Raw genomic sequence first — 15,000 nt, 5'->3', positions numbered from 1 at the left:
AGCCAGAGTTGCCAGGGGAGGGTGGTCCAGGCTTCCAGCTTCTTGTCCAGGCTGAAACCAATAAGCAGCAGATCCCGATCTCTCCCTCAGTAACAGTTGCACCAAGCTGTGTGTACACTGTCCCCTCCTCACTCCCAAGACCATTTCTGTCATTGCTGTCTGTGTCTGTAAATGGAGCCATCTGTTACTGTAAAGAAATATGGATGTGAAGTTAAGCTGTTGAGGCAGCCGTTCCAGAAAGGCTGAGAAAGACAGGCCTTGGGCAGCACTTCTCAGACCTGCCATTGTTGCTCCCTGGATTCAGCCCTGAGCTCTGAGCAATGCCATGCTGGGCTCTGCCGAACCCTCTTCTGTTCACACACACTGTGTGTGCAGGGATAGAGGATGGGAGAGTCCCCCGATGTGGGCTCCTCTGGGCTCCTTATCCCCCCGCCCTTTTTTAAGATTTATTTACTATGTATACAGTGTTTTGTTTGCATGTATGTCTGCAGGCCAGAAGAGGGCGCCAGATCTCATTACAGATGGTTGTGAGCCACCATATAGGTGCTGGGAATTGAACTCAGGACCTCCGAAAGAGCAGCCAGTGTTCTTAACCTCTGAGCCATCTCTCCAGCCCCCCTCCCCACACTTGCTTTTTTAGTTTTTATTTATTTTGGAGAGATGGTCTGTGGATCGCTGGTGAGATGGGGGCTCCTGGCTGCACTTCGTGATTACAGTGACTAGGTTCTGCAAAGCTGAGAGGAACAGAACAAGAGTGGTAAGACGGGCAGTGGGGAAGAGGAAGTGGATGGCAAAGTGGCTTTTCTCTCGGCATGAGAGGTGTTAGACTGATACCCCAAAAGACTGAAAGGAACAGGCGAGCTGGAGAGCCCCTACTGTCTCCACCCTGCCTCTGTTTCCAGCACAGAGCCATCTGCATGAGGAGTGAGAGGAAGAGGGTGGGGAAGAGGAGGACGGTGATAGTGGTGACAGCAGTGGTGAAGATGATGATGATGGTGAAGGTGATGGTGGTGATGAAGGTGATGGTGGTGATGATGGTGATGGTGGTGATGAAGGTGATGGTGGTGAAGGTGATGGTGGTGGTGATGATGGTGGTGGTGATGATGGTGATGGTGGTGGTGGTGGTGATGATGGTGATGGTGGTGGTGATGGTGGTGGTGATGGTGGTGGTGAGGATAGTGAGGATAGTAGTCATCTTCAAGCACTCACATTTGCTACAACATTCCCAACAGGTCCTTGTGTATCCCTGCTCACCCTCACAATAGCTCTGTGAGGCAGAGCTTATGTTTGTCATTTTGAAAATGAACAAGGCGTGACTCAGAAACAGTTCCTATGATTAATCTACCAGCATATAGTGATTAAGGTACTTGCCATCGCTGAGACAAGTGAGGATCCACATCTGCTCACTGCCATCCACTAACATCCAAGAGCCTGTGTAGTCACAGTTCCTGAGGAGAAGGGAATTGTGGGTCATCTGACACCTCCTGGGTACTTAGCACTGTGCTAAGTGGTATACTGCTGGGTACTCAGCACTGTGACATGTGTTTCACTCCTGGGCATGAATGCTTGCTAGGTGTTTTATAAGCCATGTGCTTTTGCATCCTCCCGCCAGCTCCATGAGGCAGGTATTAATTCTGTCTTTATTTTCACTAATGTTAAAAATGGGCATATGGTAGTCAGAACTCGCACTGAGGTCAGTGTGTTTTCTGTCATGGCCCCCAACTTGCTCTGAAGGCCCAGCAGGGCACCAGGTCCTGCCTCCATCCTACAGCACAAGTCCTGCTGTGACCCCAGGCAGAGACGGGTCTCCACTGTCATTTCCTGGGTGAACCTCATCCCACCCATATTTGAGTCATGCCCTAGTATCTCAGCCAGATTTCCATTTCTATAGCAGAACAGCTGAGTCTGGACAGTTTATAAAGAAAAAAAAAAGACATCTGTGCAGCTCATGTTCCTGAAGGCCCAAGAGCATGGTGCTAGTATCTAGTGAGGCCTTCCTGCTGCATCAGAGTGGCAGAGCCAGCTGCTAACTGGGTCTATCTTTTTACAAAGCTGCAATGCCCCTTAGGGGCTACATAACCATGACATGTGACTCTGAGAGCTTAAGTTTCAAAGTGAATTTGGCCGTAGACATCAGCACAGCACCGACAAAGCCCCCCTGGGCTTGTCTTGGACTCTTGTGCATTTCAGCTTTGGACCCCAGGGTTGGAATTCCAGACCGGCACTCCAATGTCTGGGCAGGTTCCTCGACAATGCTGCATCTCCATTTACCTGTTTGTAAAATGGTCAGGACACCTCACTAGTGGGTATAAGGGGTGAATGACCTGCCTAGCCCACAGAAAGCCTTTGATAAAAAGGAGTCACTGTCATCAGCAACCTCAAATACTTGGTGACATAATGTGATGGCCGCTGATCTGGGCAGTGCAGCCTGACTTACACCAGAGACTGACCCCACCAGATCCCACCCTACCTCCACGAGGCGGTGAATCCAGATAGAAAGAGCCTTTTCAAGGCAGCCTTAGAGACATGGCCTGTGTCCTTCCCTGCTCCAAGTCCCTGTGACCTCAGAGCCCCACTCCGAATCACCATGCTTCCTGCCTCCCTGTACAACAAGAGAGAAAACAGAGCAATGTATAAGTCCTGAGATAAACCCCAGGGCAGTCAAGGTTGCCTAGAAGTCTTGCGGCTCGGCTTCCAGGGAGCACTGCTTCCCATCTGATTGGCAAAAGGAATGCTGGGAAGACAGGAAACATTGAAGGGGAAGCTTTGAAAGTCAGCTGCCCCCACTTGTCTTCAGGCTCCCTTGATAAGGACTATTTAGAGCTGTCTCTGCAAACTCGCTTGTCTGTGTCCATTTCTGCAACTAGGGGGAGAGGAGGGGACCCACACTTCTAGAAGAGCTGAGCTGTGCCATATCTTTAAGTGGGAAAAGAGAAGAGGGAAAAAAACCTCTCCTCTTTACCCCTGCCATCCTCATTGCTGCCATTGTGGGCTGTCAGGTGACTGCGATGCTCCCCTGCCTCGGTATCCTCACAAGACGTTCAGAAGCAAGGGATCCCTGGTGGAGAAACCAAAGCAAACTCATCCCACTGTCCCAAGGGTATGGCCTGAAAACTGGTGACAAGGTCAGGCATGACTCCATGAGAAGACCCTGGAGGAGACCCTGTGAAGGATTCACAGCAGCAAGGCTGTTCGTGCTGAATGCCCCGGCCGATCTGGTCTACCAGACACAACTCCAAGTTTTTATGACTTGAGATTTAGGCTCAGCTAGGGCTGGGATCTGCTCATCATCTGTTTTACATGAATGAGCTGGTTAGTTCAGTAATAGTATGTAGACTCTTAAAGAAAAAAGGAGAGAGAGAGAAGGGAGAGAGGAAGGAAAGAAGGAAGGAAGGAAGGAAGGAAGGAAGGAAGGAAGGAAGGAAGGAAGGAAGGAAGGAAGGAAGAAGGGTCAGTCCAGCAGTTAGACCAGCATTCAGGAGGAAGAGCGGCAGGTGTGAGACCCTGTCTAAAGAAGAAATAAAGAATCAAGTTGCAAAACAATATGCAAACTATGTTTCCTTTTTTTTTTTTTAAATGTCAGCAGCTGACCAAAAGAAAAATCTGGGGTAGAACACACGAAACTATGGAATGTCATGGCAACGGGGTAGATCACAGACGGCCTTTACTTTTATTCAGTCATTCAATGGCTTTGTGATTACTTTTGTTCTTGAGACAGTCTCATGTGACTCAGGCAGGCCTCCATCTTGATATGCAGCTGAGGATGACCTTGAACCTCTGATCCTCTGGTTTCTGCCTCCTGAATGCTGGGATTACAGGTGTATACCACCACATCCAGTTTACACTGATGCTGGGAATCAAACCCATGGCCTCCTACATGCTAAGCGAGCACTCTACCAACTGAGCCACACCCCCAACCTCAGCAGTTATTGTGTGCCAGCCGCTGTGTGAAACACTGAGGACAGAGCCGTGAGCTCTTCCCAGGACCCACTTCTGTAATCTTTGGATTTTTGTGATGAGCACTTAAAGCTTTTGTAACTGAAAATAGAATGAAATCTCGCTCTTCTCCCCAAGGTAAATCCCAGCATTTCACGCCCAACATTCCACCATCGGATCTTGAGACACAATCTGGCACTCCCTCTCCCCATAAGTTCTCTGTAGATCCCACCCATGATTTGGCCCTTCTCTATCTCCTGGGTCACAGGGGGTGGCTGAGTGACAGCCTAGACTGGCGCTGGCCACAGGTGGTGTCCAGTTCCTCTCTGACTAGCTCCCTGGGGGGCCTTCCAGTAGTTGATTCCAGGTGTCTCAGAGCTAGCCATTGTCCCCATCCTTTATCTCAGCCTGCTTCTGCAACCTAGCTCAGAACATCACCCTTGACCACCTGGGCTCGCCTTTGGCTACAAGCAAGTCCCCTGCCTCTAACTATGATCAGGAGCCTCTAACATCTCAGGGATATCTGGCCATGTCTAGAGGCCTCTTTCTTCTGACGATGGGCTGACCAAGAGAGATACTTCTGGCATCTGGCAGAGGCCAGGGAAGCTTCTAAACACCCTATATGACAGTGGTTCTCAACCTGTGGGTCTCGACCCCTGTGGGGGGGGGGTCACATATAAGATATCCTGCAGATCAGATATTTACATTACAGTTCATAACAGTAGCAAAATTACAGTTATGAAGTAGCAACAAAATAATTGCATGGTTGGGGATCCCCACAACATGAGGAATTGTATTAAAGGGTCGCAGCGTTAGGAAGGTTGAGAACCGCTGCTATAGGGCATAAGACAGACTTCATGGCAAGAAGGAGCTGGCCCACCATGGCAGTAACACTGGAGTAAAGCCGCCCTGTCAGCCTGCTCCTCTCTAACCATCCCAGCTTTTATTCTACAAACCTGCTCTTCCCAGAGCATCCAGGAAGCAGTTAGTAGCTGAGCAGCTCGTGACTCAGACCCTGCAGTCACACTGACTGGACCTTCCAGGAGCGGCCAAAGCTCAAAGCTCATCCATCAGTTGGGGCGATGACAGGCTGCTGCGGCTGTGGTGAGGCATCTGTTGACTCCCAGAGCACCAGGCAACAGGGGGGATGTGCTCCATACATTTCCGAGATATTTAAATCAGGCCTGCCAGAAGTGATCTTCAGGTCTTCAGCTTCCCATTGAGCTCCACCTGACATTCCTCCCCTCCACCCTTCAGCTGCCCAGGAAGTCCCACCCCTCCCTGACCTCCCCGCCATCCCCCCATCTTCATTCTCTCATCTTTTTGCTGTGTGCTGCTCCAACAGGTCATCACTGCCCAAGCGGCTTCGAACGTGTTTGGACTCTCCCAGTCCACTAGAGGCCAGCAATCTAGACCAGTTGTTACCTTGTCTCTGTCTCCTTGTTAGGAGTCCTTGGAGATTATGCTGAGTCTACACAGATAACCCTGAATAATCTCTACCTCAGCATCCTTAACCTTAGCACACTGGCAAAGTCCCTTTCTCCATGTACTCACAGGTCCCGGGAACGAGGACCCAGCCGTTGGTGGCATCATCCCTCAGCCAGCCTCAGCTTCTGTTCTGGAATGCCCTCCCTCCCACCCGCCCACACTAGTGGCTCCTCATGCAAATGGCCCCTCTGCTGAGACCCTCGGACTCTCCTGTCTTCCCTTTCTCTTGCATGCTACCCATGGTCCCTGTGTGTTTCTAATCTGTCAGCTTGGACCTGTCAATTCAGTCCACACTGGGAGGGTGTGGCTTCACAAAATCCCCCACTCTCAATGTGTATACAGGAAATGTCTTTCAAATAGGTGCTTTATTGATAGGTTTTTAGTTTCTACCAAAACAAAGCCATCCACACTTGGGATTTGTGACAGGCCCATCTAACAACCATTTAAAAAAAAAATGTTGGATGGCAGCTCGTCCTGTCTTGATGGGAGGGCCAGAGTACTTGTGTCCACCTGTCTGCAGATCCCATAAGTCATGCATAGTTGGGTATGGTGATGCATGTCTGCACTGTCAGCAATTAGAACCCGCTGAGGCAGAAAGGTCACAAGTCAAGACCAGCCTGGGCTACATAGCAAGACCATCTCTCTCTCTCTCTCTCTCTCTCTCTCTCTCTCTCTCTCTCTCTCTCTCTCTCTCTCTCTCTCTCTCTCTCTCTCTCTCTCTCTCTCTCTCTCTCTCTCTCTCTGTCTCTCTCTCTCTCTCTGTCTCTGTCTCTCTCTGTCTCTCTCTGTCTCTCTGTGTGTGTATTTTGAGATAGGGTTTCCTTGTATAGCCCTGGCTGTCCTAGAACTCTGTAGACCAGGCTAGCCTCCAAGTGCTGGGACTAAAGGTGTGCACTACCACCAAGGGTCAAGACCCCATCTCAAAAAGCAAAGGAAGACATACAGAGGAAGGGAGGGAGGGAGGGAGGGAGGGAGGGACGAAGAAAGTGACAGGAGATAAATTGATTCCCACCTCTCTTCCTGCCCCCCGCCCATTTTTAAGGGTTCTCTTTGTATCTACTATATCTTCTGGAACATTACAAGAAAATCATGAGCAAGACCAAGGAACTTCAGGTGATTCTTTAAGTTCTTTTCTCCCCTCCCCCACTGTGAATTTGAATTTGTTTTCATGCTGTGGGGGAGTCAGCCCCCACCCCTCTGCTAGTGACAGGATTTTCCATTTGTACAAAGGGATTGAGCCCAGTGTCTGAGATGACCCACAAAGGAATAGACAAACAGGGTACCTTCCCCTGTCTGGCTTCCTGGGATAACCAAAGGGCTTGATTTCCTCTGTTTAAAAAAAAAAAAAAATCTCCAAAAGAGGGACAGTAAGGTGGCTCAGCAGATCAAGGTGCTTGCCACCAAGCCTGATGACCAGAGTTCAATCCCTGGGACCTGACTCTGTCAGGTTGTTCTCTCATCTCCACATGAATGCCACGACACATGCATGCCTACACGTACATGCTACATACCCCACCCCCAGACACACACACACACACACACACACACACACACACACACACACACACACACACACACACACACACACACACACACACACACACACACAGATGGTGAACCAGATATGGCCTATGGACAGCAGCTCATCCATCCCATTCTACAGATGTGAATATCAGTGTTCAGAGAGGTTGGTGATAATCTGACTGCCACACAGCTATTTAGATAAAGAATCAAAAGCAGGAACCTTCCAATGATTCTGGCTCCTGTTTACTGAGCATCTACTACACACCACGCACTGGACTAAAAGCCCCCCATCATCTCATGAGTAAGATGCAGGCACAGTGACACCTCCTGTTCAGAATGGGGACACACATAGAATTAACTAGAGTGGGGATTAACTAGTTTTCTATCTAAAACCAGAGTGTGACATCTTAATATTCTTGTTGTCCTCCTAGTCACTTCTCTAGACCAAGTGTGGGTCAGCCATGTTCTTAAGGAACTTTTATGGTGGACTTTGCTCCCTGGAAAATGAACGATTCAAGAAGGAAGTAGGAACAGGACTCCAGTCTCCCCTGTGGGAGTCATTTGGCTTCTCTCTCCATGCAGGTCCAGATGAGCACTTCTCAGGAAACTCAACAGTCTCTGCAGCAGGAGCACCTGGCTGAGAAGGAGAAGCTGAACAAGGAGAAGCTGGAACAAGAGGAGAAGCTGAAAGCCAGAATCCAGCAGCTGACGGAAGAGAAGGAGGTAAGGTGGCCTGTGGCAGTTCCTTTGAGCCTGGGAAAAGAGTTAGGCACTTCCCATGGGTCACTGGGGACTTTGGGCTGAATAGCTTCCTGATTGCTGTATTGGTTCTAAGTGAGTTACATGGGGTGAATGATTGGGTCCTAAACCCACAGCAATGACCTGGATGGCTCAGTGGTTAAGAACATTGGCTGCTCTTGCAGGGGACTGGGGTGTGTTTCCCAGCACCCACATGGCAGCTCATAACCATCTGTAACTCCAGTTCTGGCGCGCAGGCGGGGGGGGGGGGGGGGGGGGTGGTGTCTAATGCCCTCTTCTGGCCTCTGTGGGTATTACACACAGATAGTACACATACATGTGGGCAGAACACTTATACAAGGAAAAATAAATAAATCATTATAAAGGAAAAAAATCACAGAGAGATCAACTGGATGACATTTGGGGAAATGCTACTCTATTATTTTGTATTACAGTTGACTATACAAATAGGAGTCATTACTGCCAATCCTGGTTTGTACATGAGAAAGTATAAGCAAAACCAATTTCAGGACACTCCAGCCTTTTTTCCTCTAGATATGTAGCTGGGAAAACAAACTGGCCCAAACTGTAGCTCACCCTTGAACCCAGGCCAATTAGAAAGCCCTGCAGCAATGTCTACACACTAAGGTGCAGTGGACCATCTGAGGGTCTGTTTGAGATGCAGAGTCCAGGTCACAGTTCTGACAACCCCCTGGAGGGTCATGACACCCCAGATCAGCATTCTAGACATAGTGTTGGGTACCTGAGGCTTTCCCAGAGATGTCCCACAGAAAGCAACTCTAATCAGATGTTTTATTAAACGTGGTCTATGTCACAGACCTGAACTCACAGCTGTCATCACCTTCATAAAGTCTGTGCAATACTGGGCCTGTAGACGTCCTGTTGGGAAGGGACAAGGAGCCCACTGTAGCCCAAATCTTTTTTTTTTTTTTAATAAATATTTATTTATTAAAATTTTTTTCATTTTATATACCAACCCCAGTTCCCCCTCCCTCCCCTTCTCCCGCCTCCTCACCTCCCTCCCACTCTGCCCCCATCCACTCCTCAGAGTGGGTAAGTCCTCCCACGGTAGTCAACAAAGTCTGGCATACCGAGTTGAAGGAGAGCCTAGCCCCTCCCCATTGTATCAAGGCTGAGCAAGGTATCCCACCACAGGGAATGTGTAGCCCAATCTTAAAAGGTCTTATTAATAAAAACAAATCCGGAGCCAGGTATTGGGGTGAATGCTGAAAGATCAGAGAAGTAGAACAAGCCACAGCCAACCTCACCTTGCCAATTCCTGAGCTGATTTTGTTTCCTCAGACTGAAAGCCTCTGAATCCTCATCTGAATGGATTTCAGCTGAACTGCTGCTAAAAGCTAAAAGCTTTATAAAAAGGCTCTAGTTCCTAGTCCTCATCCCTTAGATACCTTTCTGCTTCCTGCCATCACTTCATGGGATTAAAGGTTCGTGTCACCATGCCTGGCTGTTTCCAGTGTGGCTTTGAACTCACAGAGATCCAGATGGATCTCTGCCTCCAGAATGCTAGGATTAAAGGCGTGTGCTACCACTGCCTAAACCTGTTGTGTCTATGTTGCGAGACCCCCAAGCAAGACCACCATAGAGCCGATATCTGATGCAAAACACACAGGAGTTTATTGATAACAAGCAAGCCTGGGCTTGGTCTATGTCCAACACTCTGACAAGTGGGTGGAGGAGGACGGCCCTGAGCTCTCAGGGTCAGGGGTTTGTAAAGGGAAAAACCACAAGCCTTAGTGTCATATGATTGGGTGAGGGTTTGTAACCTTTTAATTTACTGGTCAGGGGTTACAGTTATCATTTGGGGGCAGGCATGGACAAGTCCCAGGCTTTGTCCTTAAGCTGCCATGGAGGCTGGCTGGCCTCGCATGTTCACACTGACCCATGCACGTAGCTCTAAGTTGGTGAGGGGTCCCAGATAGTAACCAACTGGCTGAACCTTGAGCAGTCAGAGTATGTGCAGAAAGGGAGCTACTAAAGGACTATGTCTTTTGTTCATGGCCCTCCCAGAGACTGCTTGCTCAAGTCTCAGGAAACTGAAATTGGAGCCTGATGTCTGAGAGAAGACCAACAGCCTGTTACGGCATCTGATTGGTCCTTTTAAACCTATGGTTAATATTTATAGTGGCTGTTCTGTTCTCTGAACCCCAGATGAGTTTATTGGGGTGCACAATATATCAATCGTAACACACAAGGCCCTGCCCCTCTCTGGGGATCCATAGGCAGTTAATGATTGATGAGAGAGACAGAGAGACAGAGAGAGACAGAGACAGAGAGACAGAGAGAGGAAGGAGAGAAAGTTTCTTCAGTGGCAAGGTGCCCGCCCCGCCCTACCGCGCTCCTGTAAGCAAGACCCAATGGAACAAATTGAGTCAGAAGGAGAGAGAAGTGGGGGAGAGAAATGGGGGAGGAAGAGAGAGAGAAGAGCAGGAGGGTCCGAAGTACAATGGGGAGTACTTGAGAAGGGGAAAGGGATCTGAGAGAATAGGAGGGGAAAGAGAGGGGATGGGGATGAATATGACCAAAATACATTATATACGTGTGTTTAAATGTTATAATGAAACCCATTATTATTCATAATCAATATGTGCTAGTAAATAAGCTTTTGAGAAAAAGTAGTCTGGCCTACACCCAAGACACCCAAGACCCATTGCATCAGACTCTGTGGAGAAGGTAGAGAATGTGTTTCTGAAGCCAGTTCTCAACATTCTCCTGCATCATACTTGAGGACCTGCTGTACATCCTGTTTCTTTCTTTGCTCTCCTCAGTGGCTCGTGACCCCATGGCTCGGCCATATTTGGTCATTTAGATTCTGAGGACAAAGGTGGGAATGTAGCTCAGGCTCTGGGGTTAGTAACATTCCAAAGCACAGCCACAGTTGGTAGCCACAGTCAGAGTGGGTGTGGAGGGCTGTGCACATGCTACCCTTCTTCCTACCTACTGCCCCAATCTGCCGGACCCCATCTCCTCCCAGTCACCCCTTCTCTCCTCAGTGAAGGACAAGGCCTTCCACAGCATTGCCACCTCTGTTGGCTCAGTGACTCCCAACTTGGACAGTCCATCTCTATCACATATACCTGCTCCCCACCCCTCTCTCCAACCTCCAGTTCACATCCAGTTCCTTTGGGATATCTGTCTCCGCCCTCTTTACCTTTTCTCTGCCTTTCCTTTTTATTAGTTATCAGTGTGTGTGTGTGTGTGTGTGTGTGTGTGTGTGTGTGTGTGTGTGTGTCTGTCTGTCTGTCTGTCTGTCTGTCTGTAAGGCTGAGGACAGTGGCAAATCAGTTCCCTCCTTCCACCTTGTGGGTCCTGGGAATTGAACTCAGGTCATCACGGTTTTCGGTAGACATCTTTACCATCTCATTAGCCCTCTTTCTGCCTTTTGTGGAGTGGAGGTTATAAAATGGGAGAACCAACAGCTGAAACTTGTGTATGACCCTTGAAAAGGCAAGATTAAAGATGGCTGCTGTGTTTATCAGCCTTCTCCTTGCTATGATAGAATGCCTGAGGTTTGGTTTGTTGTTTTTAAGTCTTAAAGAAGGAAGGATCCTCAAAAAAAAGTATTTTGTGTACACAACAATGGGTTTCATTATGACATTTTTGCACCTATATAACATTCTACTTTGACCCTGTTCACCCCATTACCCTTGCATGTCTCCCCTCAGCCCCCCTCCCCCAAATAGTTCCCTTGACTTGCATGTCACATTCTACAATCTACATTCCACAGATGTGGAAAAACCATGAAATAGGGTTGAATATGGTGACTCATGCCTTAATCTCAGTACTCGGGAGGCAGAAGCAGGCAAATCTTTGAGGGCTGGGGGCTAAACTGGTCTACATAGTAAGATCCAGGCCAGCCAGGAATACATAGGAGACCCCATCTCAAAAAAAAAAAAAAATCTCAGTCGGGCAGTGGTGGTGCAGGTCTTTAATCCCAGCACTCAGGAGGCAGAGCTGGGCGGATCTCTGTGAGTTCAAGGCTACCCTAGGCTACAGAGTGAGTTCCAGGAAAGGCACAAAGCTATACAGAGAAATCATGTCTCGGGGGAAAAAAAAAATCTCACCATGCTTAAAGTAAAGGTATAAGTTAGTGTTGGATTCGTAGCTCCTCATGCAACCTGTGGACAAAAGCTTGGACCTACCTCATCAGTCCCACATATGAGAGAAAACATGGTGTTGGTCTTTCTGGGTCTGGCTTCTTTCACTTAACATGGTAATTTCCAATGCCACCCATTTCTCTGCAAACACTATAACTCCATTCTTCCCTACAGCTACTTTATGCATTGCGACAAATTTTCTTTCCATGTCTGTTTGCCTGCTGAGGGGTGGCCAGCCTGTTTCATGTCTTGGCTGTTAGGAATGGTCCGGTGACCGACATGGATGTGCAGTCATCGCTGGCTTCGATTCATTCAAAAGCTGGATCATAGGGTAGTTGTATTTATCTTTTTAAGAGGAAGGAAGTGGGGCTGGAGAGATGGCTCAGAGGTTAAGAGCACAGACTGCTCTTCTAGAGAGCCTGAGTTCAATTTCCAGCAACCACATGGTGGCTCACAAACATCTGTAGTGAGATCTGGCACCCTCTTCTGGCCTGCAGTCATACATGCTGTATACATAATAAATAAATAAATCTTAAAAAAAAACAAAGAAGAAGGAAGGGTTTACATGTTTGCTGGATCCTGTGCACTTTGCAGAACATGATGGGGTCAGGAGCATGTGGCAGAGAGGGCTCCACACTTCATGGTGGACAGGAAGTAGAGAAAGGAGAAAGGATTAGGGACTAGTATAACCCGAGAGAGGATGCCCTGCTGACCAACTTTTTGCTACTAGGCCCCATGTCCTAAAGTTTCCAGAACCTTCTAAGACAGCAGCACAGGTGGAGACCAAAGACGTTCAGTAGGAACCTGTATTTCAGATTCAAACCACAGAAGCAAAAATCACAGTGGTAGATGGAGGAAAATAAATAAAAAACAAACCTTAATTCCACAGAGAGAAGTAAATCCAGAAAGGACCTAAAGTCTTCAAAGTCCTCCCAAATGCTCCACCTTCTTGCTGCTCATGCATCCTGACTGACATCCCCACTTAGCACCAGCCCTTCCCAGCCCTGTGTCAGACTTTGAATTAGAGGTTGGCTGTTTCTGTTTGGGGATGTGAGGCCTTAGCCAACATGACACTCACCCCCAAAGTCTCCAGCCTGCTCCTTCTCGGCCCTTGTAAAATTGTTCTGGAAGATGGCGTTTGAAGGGCTGCTTAAAACCCTTAAACTTAGAAATCTCAGACAGAGTACCAGTCGGAGAGTGACATCCCCAACCAGACGGACTGCCCACTGTCATGTCCATCCTGGCTCCCAACCAGCTTGACCCCAGAGATTCATCTGAAAGAAACTTTGTGGGCCTTAGTCCTGGTGTGTGTGTATGTGTGTGTGTGTGTGTGTGTGTGTGTGTGTGTGTGTGTGTGTACATGCTCATGTCATGGCCCATGTCGGAAGGTTGTAAAACAACTTTCAGGAGTCAGTTCTCTTCTTCCATGTGGCTCTCAAATACTAAACTGAGGTCAGGCTTAGCAAGCAAGCCTCTTTACCCACTGAGCTATCCTACCAGCCCTTCCTTGTTCTTTGAGACAGAGTAACAGAGTCTCTCTCTGGCCTAGAACTTGCCAGATAAGCTAGACTATCTGGCCAGTAAGTCCCAGGAATCTGCCTGTCTCCTTCTCCCCAGAACTGGGATTACAAGGGCAAACCACCATGCCTGGCGTTTTTTTTTTTTTTTTTTTCTTTTCTGTGTGTCTCTGTATGTGGTATATATGCCTGTGGTTATGCATATTCATATGCATGTGGGGGTGTACATATGTGTGCGATTGCAAGTGCCTATGTGAGTCCAAATGCATGCATGCATGTGCACTTAAGTGTGGAGGCCCAAGAGTCCTCCGTGATCACACTCCACCTAATTGATTGAGTCGGGGTCCCTCAGTGCAGCCCAGAGCTCAGAGAACAGCTAACTGCTTGCAGAGCGCTGGAGTTACAGGCAGCCCGCCATACCCACCCAGTACTAATGTGGGTGCTGGGTCCCTGAGCTCTGGTTCTCTCACTTGCAGAATTTCACCTGCTGCGCAGTCTCTCTAGCCCCACACCTGTTCCTCAGTGAACGCTGGGCATCACCTCAGCTCCTTGTGCTTTCCAAACAAGTGCTTTACTGACAGTCCGAGCCATTTCCCCGTCGCTGTCCCCTTTCCTTCCTCCTCTACTCTGTCTCTAAAAATCACGAGTCTTAGCTCATCCCTCAGCCTCCCTCCCATGAATCCTGGATGCTCTGGGGACTTTTGTTTTTAACTGGCCAAAGAAACAGCAGGCTCAGTCATCAATCCAGCATTCAAGGCCTGCCGTTGTCAGGGTCCCTCTGAAGTTCTCACACAGACCTGCTTCTTTGGAGCCCACTGAGTCACTGGCTCCTCTGCCCGAGCCCTGGTGAGGCATGCTAAGGATGGAAGAGCAAACCAGGCAGAGCCCAGGGAGAGGTCACTTCCTGCCATGGCAACAGGTAGACTCAACAACAGGGGTTGGCTTGCAGGCTTTGGAGGAGAGCGTCACTCGGGAGAAACACAGAGCACAGGAGGCCCTGGAGAAGGCACAAAGTCGAGTCCGCGATCTGGAGAGCCATTTGGCCTGTCAAAAGGAGGTACACCCAGCTGGTGGCGGCCTGCTATAGGGACTGCGGGGAGATAGAAGAGGGGTGGGGCATGGAGGCGCTGTCCTGTGCTGTTTGTTCTGGCCTGGGCTCTACATCTGGGAGAAGGATAGAGGACTTGGAAGAGAGCTGTGGAGATGTAGCCTTGCCGACCAGTTGAGGAAAACAAAATGTGAATGTGATGAGGCAGGCATGGTGGCTCCTGCCCATTACCCTGACACTAGGAGGCTGAGAGGATCGACAATAAAGGCTCTGTCTCATGGGTGACAACATAAAGTACAGGCTGAGACAGGCTGGGACAGCATTCACACACGTCTGCCCCAAAACATGGAATGGAGAATGACAGGGTCTTGAGAGAATGAGTCAACAACATCCTAAACTCACCCATCTTCAGAACCAGTACCCAGAAGTTTTCTTCAGCCCTGTGCAGAAGGATGCCCAGGGCTTGCAGGAAGTCTTCCTTAGGCTGGGGTGAGTCGAGCTCTTTCTGGCCAAAAGGTGGCCACCATCAACCCATCTCATGCTTCCTCTTCCCGTAACAGTCCAGATGTTGAAGAGCCAGGCACCAGCTCCTATATCCTTCCCAGCCACCACC

At 48.9% G+C, this 15,000-nt stretch overlaps 1 protein-coding gene across 1 annotated transcript in view; it reads left to right on the top strand.

Moving 5' to 3' along the window:
- Positions 1-15,000, top strand: part of Fhad1 (forkhead associated phosphopeptide binding domain 1) — a 100,542-nt gene that overhangs the window by 57,368 nt on the left and 28,174 nt on the right. The window contains exons 14-16 of the mRNA XM_036178632.1: positions 6,467-6,537; positions 7,531-7,671; positions 14,289-14,396. Of these exons, the coding sequence (XP_036034525.1) occupies positions 6,467-6,537; positions 7,531-7,671; positions 14,289-14,396 (320 nt within the window). The remainder of the gene's footprint in view (positions 1-6,466; positions 6,538-7,530; positions 7,672-14,288; positions 14,397-15,000) is intronic.

The sequence above is a fragment of the Onychomys torridus genome, chromosome 2 (assembly GCF_903995425.1).
Source record: "Onychomys torridus chromosome 2, mOncTor1.1, whole genome shotgun sequence".
Classification (NCBI taxonomy): Eukaryota; Metazoa; Chordata; class Mammalia; order Rodentia; family Cricetidae; genus Onychomys; species Onychomys torridus.
The sequence above is the reverse complement of the archived record's forward strand: the minus strand, read 5'-3'. Positions and strand labels throughout refer to the sequence as shown.